The 19,242-nt window shown below is 38.9% G+C and overlaps 1 protein-coding gene across 1 annotated transcript; it reads left to right on the forward strand.

The window, feature by feature from the left end:
- The first annotated feature begins 2,805 nt into the window (after positions 1 to 2,805).
- Positions 2,806 to 17,676, forward strand: LOC118837822 (macrophage metalloelastase-like). Its single transcript, XM_036744923.1, has 10 exons — positions 2,806 to 2,907; positions 4,703 to 4,947; positions 7,009 to 7,157; positions 7,255 to 7,380; positions 10,346 to 10,507; positions 11,110 to 11,245; positions 13,191 to 13,324; positions 14,252 to 14,411; positions 14,976 to 15,079; positions 17,576 to 17,676. The coding sequence occupies exons 1-10, from the start codon at positions 2,806 to 2,808 to the stop codon at positions 17,674 to 17,676; spliced, it is 1,419 nt and encodes a 472-aa protein (XP_036600818.1).
- The last annotated feature ends 1,566 nt before the right edge of the window (positions 17,677 to 19,242 follow it).

The raw sequence follows: 19,242 nt of genomic DNA on the forward strand, positions 1-19,242 counted from the left end.
CTTTTGGTGTGTAACACCCACTTCTGAAATCCTTTGCTCCTTTGATTCTATGTATTGCAATTAGAGAGAGTATCAAGCGGTGCCCCGGGCCCATACCAATGTAATCAATTTAGAGATAGTAAGAAACTTCACCTCCATTATTTTTACAGCGAAGGAAACAGAGGCATGGACAAGGAGTGAAATAACATTTCCAAAGCCTCACAGGTAGAAGTGGCATGGCTGGGATCTCTTCCAACTCTCAAATTCTGTGATTCTATCATTCTCCAACTCCAAATCTACCTGATATTCCAATATTATTCCTTTGGACCTTGTGTTTTTTTTCTCTTTTTCAGGCTTCAAGGGCCTCATTGGAGAAGCAAATAGGCCTGGGCAGTATTGAGCCTTATGGAGCAAGCCTTGCAAGAACAGGACTGCGGCTGGGTCCTTGGCATGCTGAGAAGGGAGGTGGTGAAAAAGAAGCCAAAGAGTAACTTTACTTGCCCTTCACTTTTGCCCAGGGCATCTGACTCCTCTCCCCTTGTCCTAATATTGTGGCCACTCAAGCCTGGTTGAGTCACAGGCTGAGGGCCTCTGCAGTCACCCATTCCCAAGAATAGAGTTTCAATATGCCTGAAGCTATGGAAACAGTTCAGTCTATGCATGGTGGCAGAATCAGACTAAAGGAATTTCCAATCTTTTTTTTTTTTGGAGGGGGGGAAGGCAGGGCAATTGGGGTTAAGTGACTTGCCCAAGGTCATACAGTTAGTGTGTCAAGTGTCTGAGGCCAGATTTGAACTCAATTCCTCCTGACTCCAGGGCTGGTGCTCTACTCACTGTGCCACCTAGCTGCCCCAAAAGAATTTAAAGTAAAAAAAAATGATGGAAATACAGCAGTGTAATTAACCTTTCTCTATTGGTTTTGTATGTCCATATTTTCTCCACTATAACCTAGGTTTTCAGGAGTTGAATTATGTGTATGACAGGCACATTTGAACTTTGTCCTATTGATTTTGTTTCTTTAACCATTAAAAGAAGGTAGAGTATCAGAACAAGGGGAGAAAACACAAGCTCTGCCATTTACTAGCTAAGTGACTTGAGGCAAGGTATTTGACTCCTTTGGGACTTAATGTCCTCATTTGAAAAATGAGAGATTTGGACAAGACATCCTCTAAGGTCCTTTCCAGTTCTAGATGTAGGATTCTATGTACAGGATTGAGCAGGGCAGACATTTTATGGAAAAAGATGTTGACGTATAGGCAAAATTATAGCAGTAGACAGACAGTTATGTCCCTGTGGTGTGATGCCATAGGAAAAAAAAAGGCACTGGATTTGACCTCAGGGCACCTGGTTTAACATCCTAGCTCTGATACCTTTGTGATCTTGAGCAAGTCCCAACCCTGGGCTTCAGTAGTTGGGCATGATAGAATGCTGGACTGGGAGTCAGGTGGACCTGGGTTCAAATAGTGCCTCAGATACTTACTATAGGGCTTTAGGTAAGTCACTTAACTTCTCAGGCTTGGTTTCCTCATCTACAATGAGGGGGTTAGAATTGATGGCCTTTAAGGTTTTTTAGTTTGGTATCTATGATCCCATGATCCTTCACTGTAAAATGAAGAGGTTAGATTAAATGATCTCAGAGACTCTTTCTAGGTTTAATTTTTATACTCCTGAAGCATTATATGGAGACTCCAGTGTATTAACCACTTCATAAAATTCTGAGAAGTTGTCTTTATCCATCTGTTAGCATTGCTAACACTGACTTTTTTGTTGTTGTTGTTCAGTTGTTTTCAGTCATATCTGACTCTTTGTGACCCCTTTTGGAGCTTTCTTGGCAAAGATACTGGAGTGGTGTGCCATTTCCTTCTCCAGTTCATTTTATAGAAAAGGAAACTGAGGCAAACAGGGTTAAATGACTTGCCCTGGGTCACACTGCTAGTAAATTTCTGAGGCCAGATTTGAACTCAGAAAGATGAATTTTCCTGACTCCAGACCCAACACTCTATCCACCGCACCACCTAGCTCACTTTCCTAGATAATTTAAATTCAACAAACATTTATGAAGTGTCCGTTCTCAATCAACTAATCCATAAACATTTATTAAGAGCCTACTATGTGCCCAGTATGGTGCTAAGTGCTAAGGATACAAAAAGGCAAAAGACAGTTGCCTTCAGGGAGCTTACAGTCCAATGGGGGAGACAACATGCAAACAAAAGCAAAACAAAATTTTTTATACACACACACACATATATACATACATATACACATACATGTGTATGTATATATGTAGGGATATATGTGTATCTATACACATGTGTATAGATACACACATATCAAGCTATCATTAGGATAAATAGCAAATAATTAACAGAGGGAAAGCAGTAGAATTGAGATGAGTTGGGGAAAGTTTCCAGTAAAAGATGGGATTTTTATTGGAACTTAGAGGAAGCCACTCTGTGCAAGGCACCAGAACATAATTAAGTGTTTTGCAATTGAGCAGATGCCAGAATGCTAACATGTTTTCTAGAGAGCTTCTTAATCTGATTGACCAAGGGAAGACGTTATCAGCTATCTGACTTGTAGATCTCTTTGATTTATCTTAGAGGATACCCATGGGTCTCTTTTCCTTGTCCTGGAAGAGGGTTATACATGTGTTGACAAGCTCTGGTGACAAATCAAAGAGTGATATGAACAAGGAGTGAGTCACTCCAGGCTTGAGGTTAACAAAGCCAGTCCAAGTACTATATAAAGAGGGACCATTAGAGGACCTTGTATAGGAGAGCAAAGAGGTGAACTGGCTTCAGCTAAAAGGCAGAAGAGATTCTCAGAATGAAGAGCTTTCTGCTGATCTTGGCTCTGCATGCCTCTATCTCCTATACTCATCCAGTTACCCATGGCACAGCTCTTGAAAAGCCGCTCTTGTTGGCAAAGGTAAGCTTTCCCATTGCATTAAATCAACAATCATATGGATTTTTTGTATCTAGTGCTTTGGTGGAAAATTGGTCAATGGTATTATTGTCCAATATAGGTGCTTAATAAGTGCTTGCTAATAGTAGATCCTCAATTAATGCTTGTTGGTGGATTTGCTGACTTTATTTTGAAATGCATTAGTTAAAAACTGGCACAGGACAGCATTAGATAATTCACTATATCCATTTGGAAAATTAGAGGAGACGACTTCAAGTCTGTTTTGTATACATAGTTTCCTTTGCCAGGAATTTTTGAAACGAACAGTATTGGTTTTGAAGAAGCATTTTGAGCTGGGGATAGAGAGGAAGCTATATTCCTACTTTGTATGCTTTGAAAAAAGCAGGGGGGGATTGCAAATATGAATTGTAGGTGTGATAATAATTAGAGATATATTTTAACCTTACAATATTTACATTAATCTTTGGCATGCCAGTTAATAAACTGAAACCTGAGCAAGTACTGAGTCAACCCCCTCAGTACTAGTAGCCTATCTGGATAATTCAGGTCACCAACTATTTCCCTATTGAGGGATAACCTCAACAAATAGAGGGAAGAGCAAGAGGAAATAGAGAGAAACCAAGCTTAATAGGAATATGTATATTTATTATCTAAAAATATTTCTGTATTTTCCTCTTTAAGTCACAGGCTGAGGAACATATTTAGATAATGCCTATCTTTTTTAACGTGGATCTGAATTTCCTTGAAGTTACAGATGAAAATTGGTCTAATAGGATGCATAAGCATCAGAGGAAGTATACTAGAAAAAAATGTAACCACCCAGATTGGAGGAATGATAATTTAGTACAAGGGAACCACCACAGTTCAAGTGAGGCCACCGCAGTCAGTACAAGTTTCTGGCTATCTTAATGAGGGAGAGACAGCATGACATAGAAGACTGGCCTTAGAGTCAGAAAGAGCTAGGGTCAGGTTCTACTTTCTGACACTTACAATCTATGGAACCAGGGACAAGTCACTTAATCTGCCAGTGCCCCCAGACAAGTCTTAAAGATTACAAATGGTAGAACAATTGCTGAGATTGAACAAGTTCTCACACTGAGAGTTCTCCACAGCAGTAAAATCACAGGCTGAGACCTCTCATTCTACCCTGCCCCCACCTCCCCAAAAAAGAGAAACTGAGTACCAGTTTATGTCACAGAGTTCACCATTCTGTGATCTTCTTAAGACAGCTGGGATGGGTCAATGGAATCATGGTCAACTTCTCTCAGTCTTATGTCCATAGGTGAAAAGGTTTAAAAACTTTTTAATAGTTTTCTTGTTTTTACATCACCTGCATCATCTTCATTTCTTGACACATCTCTCCCTTCTCACTTACCAAGAGAGTCATCCCTTGTAAGAAAGAATAAAAAAGAAAGAGAAAGGGGGAAAGAAAAACCAATTTAGCAAAACTAACCAACACATCAACCACATCTGAAAGCATATACAATGTTCTGCACCCATAGTCCTGACCTCTGGAATGGAGGGAGGGAGAGAAGGAGCGGGGGAGAAAGGGAGAGAGGCAAGTACATGTTCTCATCTCTTCTTCTGGACCAAACTTAATATAATTACACAAAGTTCAATTTTGTTTGCTTGTTGTTGTCCTGTCCATTTGCATTGATGTATTTGTATATATTATTTTCTTGGTTCTATTTACTTCCTTTGGAACCAGTTCTTATTCATCTTCTGATGCTGATTAAATGAGAGCTGAAAGAAGCTTACAGGTGGAGTAATTTCTTCTTATGTTTATTGCTTTCCTTAGTCTTACCTGACAAAATTTTATGACCTTAAAATGGAAGAAGTGCTTTTGAATAAAGTCAAAGGCAATGACCCTGTAGTGGAGAAGATTGAGGAAATGCAGAGGTTCTTTGGGTTGAAGGTGACAGGAACACTAGACTCTGCTACTTTGGAGATGATGCAAAAACCTCGATGTGGAGTTCCTGATGTGCACTCGTTTAGTGTATTTCCAAATCGACCAACATGGAAGAAACACGATCTGACCTACAGGTAACATATTACTCAGGTATTTTTTATGCATAGTAACACTTGCCTTATCTGGAAATATGGAACCATCAACAATTTAGGGCACAGAGCTCCAAGTGCTTAAAGCTTCAAATCTGGAGGTTGAAAATGCCCTTCGTTTAACCAAATTAATCTCATAAAACCATGATCAGTGTTTATGATCCCTGTAGGAAAAGATCTTGAGCCTTATTCAGAGCCTGTTGATTCTTCTTGTTGCTCACTCATTTCAGTTGTATCTGGTTCTTCACAACTCCATTTGGGGTTTTCTTGGCAAAGGCACTGGAGTGGTTTGCCATTTCCTTCTCCAGCTCATTTTACAGACGAGGAGACTGAGGCAAACAGGGTTAAGTGACTTGCCCAGGGTCATAGAGCTAGCAAGTGCCTAAGGTCAGATTTGAACGCAGGAAGATGAGGCTTCCTGACTCCAGGCCCCGCACTCTATCCACTGCTCCACTTTACACTGTTCTAATCTTAAATAGTTTACTGCTATATAGTAGATTCTAAGTAATTGACAGCAATTCCACTTCCTCACTAACCGTTTACTCTCCAACCCTGGGCAATCTGGTTTCTGTCTCCGCTATTCTATTTATACTGTTCTCTGGAAGGCTGACAATATCTCTGAACCATCAGATCCAATGGATGTTTTTTCCAGTCTTCATCTTCTTTTACCTCTCTGCAATATTTGACATTGTTGACAAGCTCCTCCTTCTACAAATGCTATCTTTGTGACATTGACCCCCTTCTTTAGCTTGAGAACAGTATATACTGTTTCCTCAAATTTTAGAAAAGCATTTGATAATGTTTCTCATACTTGTGGAAAAGATGGAGAGACATGGGCTAGATGAGGGAATAATTGACTAGGTTCATGGTTGGCTCAAAGAGTGATTTTAATTTAATTTAATTAATGATTTTATGTTGACCTGGAAGGATGGCTATAGCGGAGTGGTCCAGCAATTTGTGCTTAGCCCTGTACTATAGAACATTTTTTAAAATCAATAACTTGGATAAAGGAATAGACATCATGCTTATCAAATGTGCAGATGACACAAGGCTGGGAAGAGATAGCTAGTAGCATGGATGACAGAATAAGATTTCTGAAAGTTCTTGACAGACTAGAATGTTGGGACAAATCTAGCAAGATGACCTTTATGAGGACACATATGAAGTCTAACAAAAAGCAATTCGACAGATAGAAGATGAGAGATTCATGGTTAGACAGCACTTTGTCTGAAAAGATCTGGAGATTTTAGTGAAACTGTGAACTGCATATGAGTCAAATGTATGAGGTGGATCCCAAGAAAGCTTATGCAATCTTAGACTGCTTTAAGAGAGTAAGAACATCCAGGAATAAGGGGATGATAGTTCCACTTGTATTCTACCTTGGTCAGACAATATTTGGTATATTATATTTAGTTCTTTCTGCCACGTTTTGAAAAGGATGTTGATATGATAGTTGTCACCAAGAATATGAAGGTTAGCACATGAAAGAAAGACTAGTCTAGTTATATTTTACTTCATTGGGTAGAAGTTGCAAGAAATAAATTGAGGTTTGAGGTAAGGATGCCTTTTCTAACAATTGGAGCTCCTTGAAAGTGTATTGGGCTGCCTTGGAAGATAGTGATTGTCGTCTGACTGGAGGCCACCAAGTGAAGACTAGATACCACTTGTCAGGGTCACACAGCTAGATGAGGGAAATACAAAGACAAAAATGAGTTATTCCCTCGCTTAAGAAGTGTACATTTATTAGGAGGATTAGACATGTACACTAGTAAGTAATAATATAATATATACAAAGAAATACAGATTAATTTCAAGAGTGACTAAATGCTAATAACTGAGAACATGAGGAAAGTCCTTGTCTAGCCTATTGCATTAAAAAGATTTCCTTTTAAAATAGCTAAAGGAAGCAAAGCTTCAATTATCTGTAAAATTCATTGCTATCAAATGCCTTATCCCTCCCCACTGCAATAATGGTAAAAAATGAAATACTCTATTCCAAAATCAACCAATAACTTCCATTATTTTTCCTCATTGTTTTTGATAAAGAATAATGAACTATACCCCTGACATGACCACAGCTGAAGTGGACTATGCCATCGAGAAAGCTTTTAAAGTATGGAGCAATGTAACCCCCCTGACATTCAAAAGGATTTACACAGAAGAAGCAGATATAATGATATCTTTTGCATCTGGAGGTAAATAGCCTTTAAGATGTAACATTTACTTTACCTAGATAGTTCTCAGTATACCTGATAATGCAAAGAGAACTAATTTTTGTTTTTATCTTCCAAGTTCATGGTGACTTTTATCCTTTTGATGGCCCTGATGGCACCTTGGCTCATGCCTATGCTCCTGGCTCTGGTGTGGGAGGAGATGCTCACTTTGATGAGGATGAATTTTGGACAGCAGGCACAAGAGGTAGGCTAAAAAAACCTCTTCTCTTATTGTGTCTATCCTACCAATGATTCCAGAGAACTAACTTCCTTCCTTCCTTCCTTCCTTCCTTCCTTCCTTCCTTCCTTCCTTCCTTCCTTCCTTCCTTCCTTCCTTCTTTCCTTCCTTCCTTTTTCCTCTTTTTCTTCCACAATCAATTGTTGAGTGTCTACTATGGAGCAGACATTGTGCTAGACTTAGGAGAAAAAAGCTAAAAATGAAATAAACTATGCCCTCACTGAGAGAGTAGAGAGAGACAAGGAGACCCAGGACAGAGCTCTGGGGCACAGCCACACATAGGAGTCAGGATTAGATGACTAGATGATAACCTAGCAATTGAGGCTGAAGAGTGGCCAGATATGGAGGAGGAAAATCAGAAGAAAGTGGTATCACAAAAAACCAAGGAAGAAAGAGTATCAAGGAGGAAGGCTTAGTCAACATAATTAAATGTCACAGAGAGGTTGAGAAGGAAAAGGACCAGAAGAGGCCATAGGATTAGTTAATTAAGATTATCAGTAACCTTAGGGAGAGCAGTCTCAATGGTGTGATGAGATTGGATACCAAATTACAAGGGCTTGAGAAATGAATGAAAGGTAAAGAAGTAGAAGTAATGAGTATAGGCCTTTTAAATTTTCCCCCCTTGAAGTTTGGTTTTGATAGAAGAAAGATATGGAATGATAACTTGAGGGTATAACGGGATCAAAGGAAAGGATTTTTCTTGTTTGTTTTTAGAACAGGGAAGAGTATCTTCTAGGAATTTGAAATAGGGAACGTCTGGCATAAATCTCCTAGTCCTTCAAGCAAGATGAAATTTAAGCTGATTCAGATCTCCAACTACTTAGAGACTAGAGCTTCTTTGGGATGATTCAGAGTCTATCACACTAGGGAGCTGGACATACTTTTCTATAAGGCCTATACTTTTATGTATTTTCACTAAAAAAGGACAAGCAAGCTGAGGGAGAAGCCATCAAGGAAATGTGCCCAACCCAACCTCGTTGAGTTTGCTCCAAAGGAATTCCAGCATTTTTACAGGGGCCAGATCTTCCCAAGAGTATGTCCGGAGAATTCATTCAGCTTTGATCTGAAACTCATGAAATTCTTCTTAATGAGAAGATTTGCCCTTTTTTTAAAAAGGAAAAATAAAAACAAAAACAAAAACAAGCCCTGATCCAGGATTAGGCCTTAGCTGAGCTGTAAATAACCAACCCAATGTGTTCAACAAGATTGTTTGGAGTTTGTGATGTGCACAGTATAATGGGAGCCATGTGTTAGATTGCTTCATAGAATATATTTTGGAGCTGGAAAAGACTGTAGGATGATCTGCTCCAAGACTCTCATTTTACAGATCAGAAAACTGAGGCACAAAGAGAGAAACCTGCCCAGGGTCACACAGCTAGCTAGTGGCTTAATATGGTCTACAACCCAGGTCTCCTGAGTTCTATTCCAATATACTTTCCTCTATAATCTGTCATCTCCTTGCTTTCAGTAGGCTGAAGTAAAAAGCAGGTATTCCTATATTTTGTCAATGATAATCTTTAATGGAAAAAACATCATCTTTTAAAAACAACAGGCTATAATATAATCTCACTTGTTTTATTTGAGTAAAAGAAGGTTTTTTGAATATTGATGTCCAAATTTGGATTTGGGATACTTAATGAACATGATTTTTTGACCTAAAGTCTCCAAATTTATCCAATGTAGAGATGATCACTGTCTTGTTCTCCTGACCCAACATGAGGACAATGTCCATATCACTCCCATGTCCCATCCCTATGCTCCTTGGCTTCCTTCAGGGCTTAGGGAATATGTTGATGTCCCCTAAGTCTGTTCTCCTAACACTTAGCAATCTTTTTCAAAGAAGCCAAAAGAGTGTCAGGGTCAGAGGCTGAGACTAGGCTGTTGGAAGTAGGAGAGGATATTTGAGAAGCAATCATATGCTATGAGTAACAGAGACTCTTTCTTCTCTCCTCCACACTCAGGGAAGGCATACTGTCTAGCAGGGAGAAAGGAGACAGTGGGAAGCAAATATTGTAACCTGGTAGTGCATTGATACTCAAATTTTGTGTCTACTTGAATTTGTTAAAATCACTGAAATTATACTTTATATGAGGAACTGGGATCATTGGGTCTGGAAAAGAGGAGACTTAATAACAGTTTACAAAATACAAATGCAAGGGTTCTCAAATATATGAGAGTAACCAAATATTTTCCATCTCCCTTGAGTACCAAACAAAAGGAAAAGGCTTAAGTTGAAGCAAAAGGCATTTAAAATTAGGAAGAATTTTGATTCGATTCAATTAAATAAATATTTATTACATGCCTAATGTATGCAAGGTACTGAATTCAGTGCTGGAGATACAAAGATAGCAATGACACTGTCTCCGACCTCAAGTAGCTTACATTCTACTGAGAACATGGAATACTGCTATTCATGGGTATGGGTTATCCAGGGAGCTTCTAGTGAAGCTCTTTCACTAGCTTTCTTTACCAAGAAAATATATCCTTATCTTTCTGGTTTAAATATGGTTTTGCTAGAGAGTGAAGGAATGGGCTAGATGAACCCAACCACTGATTAGAATATTTTCACTGAAAAATTTCATAGAAAAGCTTTTATTATCAGAGATCTTTACTTTTTAAAACCCGCAAACCTAAATAAAACATAAAAAACTTGGCTCCTCCTCTTTCTTGTATCCAGTTTCTCTTCTCCCAGCCTCCTCTTTCTTGCTGACTTCTGGTCCCTGAGCTACTAGAAATAGCTGGACAGAGCCAGGAGGGCAGAAAGGTTCAAAGGAGATAATTTAGCTAGGTCATTGGCAATTTGCAATGGGAATAGAAGACCTCGTAGAGTTGTGCTCAATGGATAGGCCCATTTATTTGTATAACTGTATCCTTTATTTAATACTTGCCTATGAGTATCACTGATTTTTAACCCACATTGTTTCCTTTTCAGGATATAACTTGTTCCTTGTTGCTGCTCATGAATTTGGCCATTCTCTGGGTCTTGATCATTCTAGGGATCCACAAGCCTTAATGTATCCCAACTACAAGAGCGTTGACCCTAGGGAATTCCAACTTTCTCAGGATGATATCAAAGGCATTCAGACCCTTTATGGTAGGCACCAATGACTTATCTTTTAATATCATCTAATATCTCTTATGAACATGAGGAAACGAGTTCATGAAATCACAAGATGTTGGAGTTAGAAGACACTTTAGAAATCACCTAGTCCAGCCCTCTGATTTTATAGATGAATCAAACTAAGTAAGGCGTAGAGAGGTGAATTGAGTTTATGAAGGTCTTCCAGTCAACTAGCCAGGCCTAGAACCCAGGGCTCCTGGCTCTGAGGCTGGTACACTTCCTACTGCACCAAATGAATTCTCCATTTTGAAAAGAGTGTCAAACAGAGGAGTAACTCCATTGGAAAAGTTGCAAGAGAATCATGAAAGTAAAATCCAGATGAAGTAGATGAAAGTAGAGCTTCCTATTTCTTAGCCAGGGGAAACTATTACATAGAATAATGCTAAATAGTTTTTTTTTTAAATCACCAATCCATTAACTTTTTCGAGGCAGAACACAGAATGCTCAAGTCTTTTCTATTCATTATTGTTCAAGAAAATGTGTCATGTCTTAAAAGAATTCCATAGATTCCATAGTATAGTGTTCCTCATACGATAGCATACAAAATTTTTCAAATATTTCTGGGACTTTTTCAGGAGGTCCAGTGATTCATCCTTCTAAGTCACCAGAATCACCCTCCAAACCCACCACAAAGCCAAACATCTGCAGTCCCTACATGACGTTTGATGCTGTTACTACACTCCGGGGAGAAATCATTTTCTTTAAAGACAGGTAGGCCAACTTTCAAACTAAACTTGTAGGATTGTAGAATTATAAAATTTGGATCTGGAAGGGACTTTAGAGGGAACTGGGAGAGAGACAGTAGGGCATGGTGCTAGGCTTGGAGTCCTAGATTCAAGCATGCCTTAGACACCAAGTTGTGCTACCCTGGACAAGTCATTTAACCTCCCTCAAACTCAGTTATCTCTTCTATAAAATCAGTACAATGATAGCACCTGCCTCATAGGGTTGTTGTGAGATCAAATGAGATAATGCCTGTAATTTGCTTTGCAAACTTTCAAATGCTACAGAAATGTTAATTGTTATTACTTAGCCCAACCCTGTACACAGCTTATTCTTGTATATGGCGTGTTTGCACATATTTGTTAGCTCCTTGGTGTCCCTCATTAGATTGTAAGCTCTTTGAGGACAGGGACTATTTTTGGGGTATCCCTAGTGCTTAGTACAATACCTGGCACATAGTAGGCTCTTAATAAATTTTGTTGACTGACCCTTTCATTTTACAAATGAGAAAACCGAGGCTCAGAGTGGTGAGTCAACTGCTGTGAACTCAGTGGCAGTACATGGTAAAGGCTAGATTAGAACCCAAGTCTTCTGACTCTGAATCAGCACTCTTTTCACTAAACCATATCCCTTTACCAGTTTGTAACTCATGACCTAAAACCTCCATCATACAGATAAGGAAACATCTCCAGAAAGATGGAGAAACTTGAAAAAGTTTATACAGCCAGCTACCTACTGGCAACTGTGTCAGTGGAATGCTGAGGTCTATCTATATGGTCCCAAATAAACAATTTGAAAAAAAAAGAAAATGATAATTAGCTGATTATTTCATTTAATGATAATCAGCTTAACTGAGTTTTTTTTAATTAAATGGACTAGAAGTTTTAATATTAGATGACATGAGGTCTGTGTAACATAAGAAGAAAGCTTGCCTGTAAAGCATGAAAATAATACTCAAAGTTACTTAAAGGAAGAGGTATGAGGGGTGGGGAGGTCTGGGGCTTGTGTCTCACAGGAACAAAACCAAATGGACAATAGAAATATTGGAAACTAGGAAGAACTTTTACCATTGGACCCCAGAAACAGTACCTTATATGATCCATTATTTCTGGGAACATACCCATTGTCCTCGAATATTTATCTAGTACATTTTATTTTCTCACATCTATTGTTCCATTTTATCCTTTCAACTCTGTGAGCTAGGTCTGCTCTTCTGACAGATGAGGAAACTGAGGCCCGTACTTGATTAACATTACATACATATCATACACTCTGTGGCTGGGCCAATATTAGAACCTGAGTCTCCCATCCTAGGCCTAGGCTCTGTCCGTTATTGAATGCTCCCACTCATCACCATCGTTGCCATAGCCTGATTCCACACTGTGGTAAGAATTCAGGTGCTGTTGAAAGAATTGTATAGACTGACCCTTATGGTCAAAAAGATCAGAATCCAAGACAAAAGCTGTCATGGTCACAAATGCACAGAATGAAAAGACAAGCACAAAAGGAACTTTAACCAGCACATGCATGGAAGCAAATGCATGTGCTTTAATAGTAGGTCAGCAGTAGGCCTCTGGAGAAGGATTATAGGATTATTTACAATACATGATACAATCTCAAAGGACTCAATACATGAGATCTGCTGCTGCTGGGGTCTGCTGGAAGGAAGGAAAGAAACATTTTTAAAGGACCTATGATGTGCTAAGTACTTTACAAATGTTAGCCCATTTGATGCTCACAACAACCATGGAAAGTGGGTACAATTATTATCTCCATCTTACAGTTGAGGAGGTTGAGGCAGATAGAAGTTAAGTGACATTCCCAGGTAACTGTCTGAGGACAGATTTGAGCTCAGGTCTTTCTGATACCAGAACTCAACCTCTTGAATATAGAATGAGCTGTTTCTTCCATCTATGCACTGTCTTTCCATCAGGTTCCTAGGACGGAAACATCCCCAGATCCCACAAGCGAGCGTTGATTTGCTTTCCTTATTCTGGCCATCCCTACCATCTGGTATTCAGGCTGCCTATGAAGTCGAATCTAAGGATCAAGTTTTCCTTTTTAAAGGTGACTACGTATATTTGTTCTTTCCTCTCGACTGTTTTTGGTGGTGAATACACTTGAAGGAATTCAAAGTGAAGTAACATTAAGAGCTTTTACATGGTATGATATTTTTGACTCATATATCTTTTGTATATACCAAACTGTTTAAGACACTGCAACTTCTCTGCGGTGAACTAGCACCCAGAGTAACCCCAATACCTATGTCATTAACACAAAATCATAATCATAGAATTGGAAAGGACTTCAGCAACCATCTAGTCCAACTCATACAACATACTCAGTAATCAGCCATCCTTTTCCCATTTGAAGACCTTGAATGAAAGGGATCCTAGTACCTAACACAAATACAAATGTAATATATGAAAAAGTAAGATGGTCACATTAATGAAGGAACATATAGGGAGATGAGAAGTAGCGCATTTGCAAGGATAGCCTTATTTGATCAAGAACACTTTTCTGTTAATACAAGCAGGTTTCTTAATTTTCAGTGCATTTATAGGTCTAAAATAAGTTTAAAGTATACATACTTCTACTTTCCAATCTGTTCATCAAAAAGATAACTTCAGCTTTGTTTTTATTATGATTTGTGTATAATATTAATGTAGCCCTGCAAATGAATACAACATGAATGTATGACTGGAAATACTGGGCAAGGCCTTAAAAAATGAGACTATGTCAAGTAGTAACTGAATTTTTTTTAGTTGCACATGCTACCCTTCTAATTCTTAAATTTCTTCAAGCTTCTTATTGTGGAAAAGGTGGACAATATTTGGGTGAATTTGTGTAATGGATTGTGGGCTAAATGTTGTAGGGTTGTTACTTTTTAAAATCCATATGTCAGATTTTATTAATGTTTCCATTATATGCCCCACTTGGATCTTGTACAAAGAGAAAAGCAACATTTTAAAATTAAGTTATTTTTCTTCACAGACAACAAGTACTGGATAGTCAGTGGAGTGGACCTCCTAACACCATACCCCAGGAACATCTATACTCTGGGCTTCCCAAACTACGTGAAAAAAGTTGATGCAGCTGTTCATAACCCCTTTACTGGAAAAACTTATTTCTTTGTAGATAATAATTACTGGAGGTAAGGTTCATTGTTTAATACCTTTGTTTAAAGAATAGAAAGGCAGAAGTGAGGTGGGAAGAGCATCCTGGTCTGTGGTTAGCTCCCCTTCCCTATGTTAGAGACTGAGAACATAGATATGGGCAGCCTTTTTATTCTTTTTAATGCTTAAGACCAGCATCAAATCTAATCATTTTAAAGGAAACTAGTCTAGATTTAGTGATGGAATATTATGCATTTGGGGTTCAGCTACACTTGAAATGTTCCTAGAAACATTAAAACAAAGTCAGGTCATTTAAGCAGCTGGCAAAGGAGGAAGGATCCTAGTGAGTGGGAATCCTGTGACTCCAGGGAGGGGCACCTGACAGTGAACAGAGGACCAGAGCAGTTTAGAAGGCAGAAGGGTCCCATCATTTTGCCATGCAGCGTTTAAGCATAAGTGTTTCTTGAATGAGAACAAATCTGTCATGACAAGACAGAATGGGCCCAAGTACCAGAGAGCCTTTGAGGGATGTGGGGATAGATGGAAGACTGACTACTATCCAAATTTCTGATAAAGCATTTCTTGATGATTTCTTTGCTCAGATATGATGAGAGAAGTCAATCAATGGACAAGGGTTATCCAAGACAGACTGCTAAAGCATTTCCAGGAATTGGACCTAAAGTGGACGCTGCCATTTACCACAACGGTAAGTATTTTGAAACTGTTTAAGAAACAAGAAACCTCTTTGAGATTCTCCAGCTGAAGGGGCTTCTCTATAGTGTTAAGGGATAAACATGGAAATAAACTGGCAAAAATAACACAAGCCCCCAGTCCTCTCCAGGGTTCCCATAGCCAGACTTAGGTAGGGAGTGGAGATCAGGATGAGCTGTGGATCTACTGTAGCATTCTCTGGGATACGCTGTTGCTGTCTCTCAAATTCCTAAGGAGATTTCAGTGAGACTGTGCCCTCAGTTCCCTGTCATCTGCTCTCAGCTAAATTCCCATCTGTACAGTGGCCAAGAGGGTATCCAATTATGTGAGACATTAGTGGGAAGACTTCTACTCCCTGATGGGGGAACAAGGGAGCATGTCCTGGACAATCCCTAAAACCCTTTCCCTTTCCCTCAAAAGTGCTGGCATTGACTCAAGGATCTGCAAAGCTAGCATTATTCCTTGGGGCCTGTGAGTAGACTTAAGTCAGCCCTAAATAAGATGGAGAAGAGCTGGGGTTGGTTTTGCTGTATGTGGTCTATAGGAAGGATGTTATAATAGTAACATAAGAGGTTCCACTGATATTTGGCAGCAAGGGTCCAGACAGAAGTAGAATAGCCTTAGATCAAAACACACCATCATCACCCGGGGACCTAAAGCTCCATTTTCCATTGCAAATTGCATTGTAAATAATGACTACACATGTGGAGAAGCTCCCTAGTTCACTTACCAGCAAAGTCTCCTAATTAGCTACTCAATGACCATTATGACTGGGTAACCTCAGGGCTCCACTTGTTCTTTTTTTTACTGTTGTTTAAAATTTCCAAACACAGACATCAACAAGTCTGACAAGTTTCACACCCATAATTTCCCATCTCTGTAAAAAGGGAGGGAGGTGCAGTTTTTCCTTCCTTATCTTCTTCCAAGTTTGATCATTACAATTTCTGTCCTGCCTTTTCGTAATTATTCTATCCTGCCGACGGGGGCATGTCCAATCCCTCTTCCCATGATAACTGCTTGAAGGGCTAGACTTACCTGTGAATATTTGTATTCTGTAGCTACCCCATCTCCAGCCCAGCAAGAGAAACATCACAGCCATTCTCATTAAGTAACCCTAGGATGCTAAATGGTCTCCAGAACTCTCAGAAATAGATAAGTCCTATCCTCTTTAAGATCTAGGATAACAGAAAGGGATGTCTATTGGATTTACAGATGACACAAAGCTGGGAGGGACCACTAATAGAAAAAGTCAAGGTACAAAATGACCTAGATAGGCTAAAACAATGGTCTGAATATAAGAAGATAACATTTAATAAGAATAAATGTGGAATTGCCTCCTCCTTGAATTTTAAAATCTATGTCAAAGGTACAGGATGGGACAGGAAAGGAAGACAACATTGGAAAAGTGGTATGGGTTTTGTGGATGGCAAACTCAATATGAGTCAACAGAGAGGCCAAGAGAGTGAATGTAATGTTACAGTGCATCAATAGGTGCATGGGGTTTAACACAAAGACACTGATAGTCTCAACTGTGATCAGCTCTGGCTCTGCCCAGCCCAGTCTATATTTGTAGCATTGTATTCAGGTCTGTGCATCACATTTTAGGAAGGTCATTGATAAGTTAAAAATTTCCCAAAGAAGCTTAAGCAGGAAAGTGAAGAGTTATCTTTGGGATTTCTAATGCCTTCCTGATTTCTAACTATAAGCCTATCTGCTCCCTGCCTCCCTCCCCATCAAGATAGGGAAGGATTTGAGTCATCAGCTCTGTGAATCAGTTTGGAGGAACTAAAGATGTTTAACCTAGAAGAGATAAGATCTTAGGGGGGAAAGTGAACTGTCTTCAAGTACTTTAAGACTGTCCCATGAATGGTTGAATGAATGAATGAAAACGTATATATCAAGTACTTATTATGAGCCAGGTACTGCGCTAAGCTGGGGATACCAAAATAAACAATCAAGGCCATTTTTTGCCTTCAAGGAACTCATATTCTAATAGGGGAATGCAGCCCATGAAGGGAAGTTAGAGTTGGACAAAGTAAGGAGAGAGAAGGGTAGGCAGTCTGTGATAGGATTTGGAAAAAGCTAAGGAATGGGGTGGCCTGGTTTGGGGCAAAATAAGGTGACTCTTCACCTTTAAGAAGCCAGGCTCTCAGGGGTCAGAGTCCAAGTTCTTGTGGTAGGAGGAGGCAGAGCGTATGCAGCATGGTTTGGAAATTGGAAAAAGATTTTCATTTGATGTATATAAAACTTACTAACAATTAATTAATCAGTTAGTTAACAAATACCTACAATAAAATGGGTTTGGGGGAGGAGGGCCCTCCTGAGTTCCCTAACACTGGCTTAGGTTGGGTGGGCACTAGCTGAAGATGTTATAGATGGACTTCCTGTTCAACTGCAGGCTGGGCTTCCATCATACATGAGGTTCCTTCCAGCTCTTAAGAGTCTATGATTCTAAAGAATATAACTGTTTAAATTTGTTTTTCATTTGTAGGACACTACTATTTTTTCCAAGGAGCCAAGCAACTTGAATATGATGTCTTTTTGAACCGTGTTACTCAAGTTCTGAAGAGCAACAGCTGGTTTGGTTGTTAGAAGCAGAACCCGTGGGCTGATGGCCTGATCCAATTAATTTATTTCATTAATTTATTGAACATAAACTCTTTGCCCAGAATTGTGCTGGGCTTTTCCTACTTTGATAGATCCATGATTTATTTCATCTATATATAGGGATGAAGAGGGATACATCTACCAATGTATCTGATAGGATTCTTGTCCTTTTCGTGATGTAAAATGCAGTCTATGTTCAAAACATAGACATATTTATCTATTATTAACTAATACCCAAATAATTTAGTGAATAAAAAGTGAAGATCATTTTAAAAGCTAACTTAGAAAATAACAAATGGAAGCCTATTTTTGATACTTTGTCCTTTCAAAAAGCCTTTATAATATAATAGAATATAATTTTCTTGGGTTCCATGTTTTTACCCCTCTGTATTTGTAACTTAACCATTTTAAGAGGAGAAACCCCTGCAGGCCAGGAGAAACTCCAACCTGCCACTATAGGCTTTTGTTCTTGAACAGTGATTTTTTTTTTAGTGTGGAGAGTTTTTAGTGTGGAAATTCCCTCCCCTGATACAGCGCCTTTCCCTGTAATTTATCATCCTAGAGAGTTGCATGGTGGCACTGGGAGGTTAAGCAATTTGTCCAAGATCATAGAGCCAGTAGGTGTCATAGATAGATCTTGAACTTGAGTCTTCTTAACTCCAAGGCTGGCCTTTGGCCCCTGTGCTCATTATTCCATGGTATTTCTCTGGCTAAGCAAAGGACTTAATTAAATACAACCGTTCTACCTTTAACCTCAGACATGAACTGTTTTTGTGACAATTCAAACTTATTTATAGTTGGACTAAGTGCATACTTTGAAAGTGAGGACAGAAGAAACCCAGACTTTCTCTTCAAGATCAAAATGTCACCCTTGAACATGTAATTAAAATGAAAAAACTGAATGTGTAATTTAACTATGTAACTTATTGCTCATTACAGTACTTACAATACTGTCTTAATTATTTTTGGTGTGTAATATCTTTCTTAATTATTTTTGTCTTTTAACTATATTTGCAAAGTGTTATTGTTATTATATGTTTTGCTCAGAAATAAATTTTTTTAAGAAATCATACTTTGCTGGAATGATGTTTGATCTGCTTAACACATCAGACTGTGTTTCAAAATCCCTGTATTGCTCTCTCTCTGAGCTGTCTACATAAAACAGGTTTCTTTATTTTTAGACTCAATTGTCTGAGGGTCAATCTATGTGGGACAATCCTTCTAAGGTGGGAGGCTGGGAAAGTTCAGGCCTGATTTGGCCCCTGCCTTGAGTTGCCATCTCCCTTGGTCTATATCAGAACTTCACCAAGGCTGTTAGAATTCACCAGCTCTCATTCACAGGCCCAGCAGCAGATTGGAGTGAGATGAAACTGTTGCTTCTAATCTGGCTTGTTCTCAAAGCCAAGGCCATAATAATAACAACAACTCACTAATATATAGGACTGAAGGCTTTCCAACTGTTTTCCTCAGAACAATACTGCAAGGTAGCTACTGAAAATATAATTATATTACACATTTTACTGGAGAAGAAATTTAGGCTCTCAGGAATTA

The sequence above is a fragment of the Trichosurus vulpecula genome, chromosome 2 (assembly GCF_011100635.1).
Source record: "Trichosurus vulpecula isolate mTriVul1 chromosome 2, mTriVul1.pri, whole genome shotgun sequence".
Classification (NCBI taxonomy): Eukaryota; Metazoa; Chordata; class Mammalia; order Diprotodontia; family Phalangeridae; genus Trichosurus; species Trichosurus vulpecula.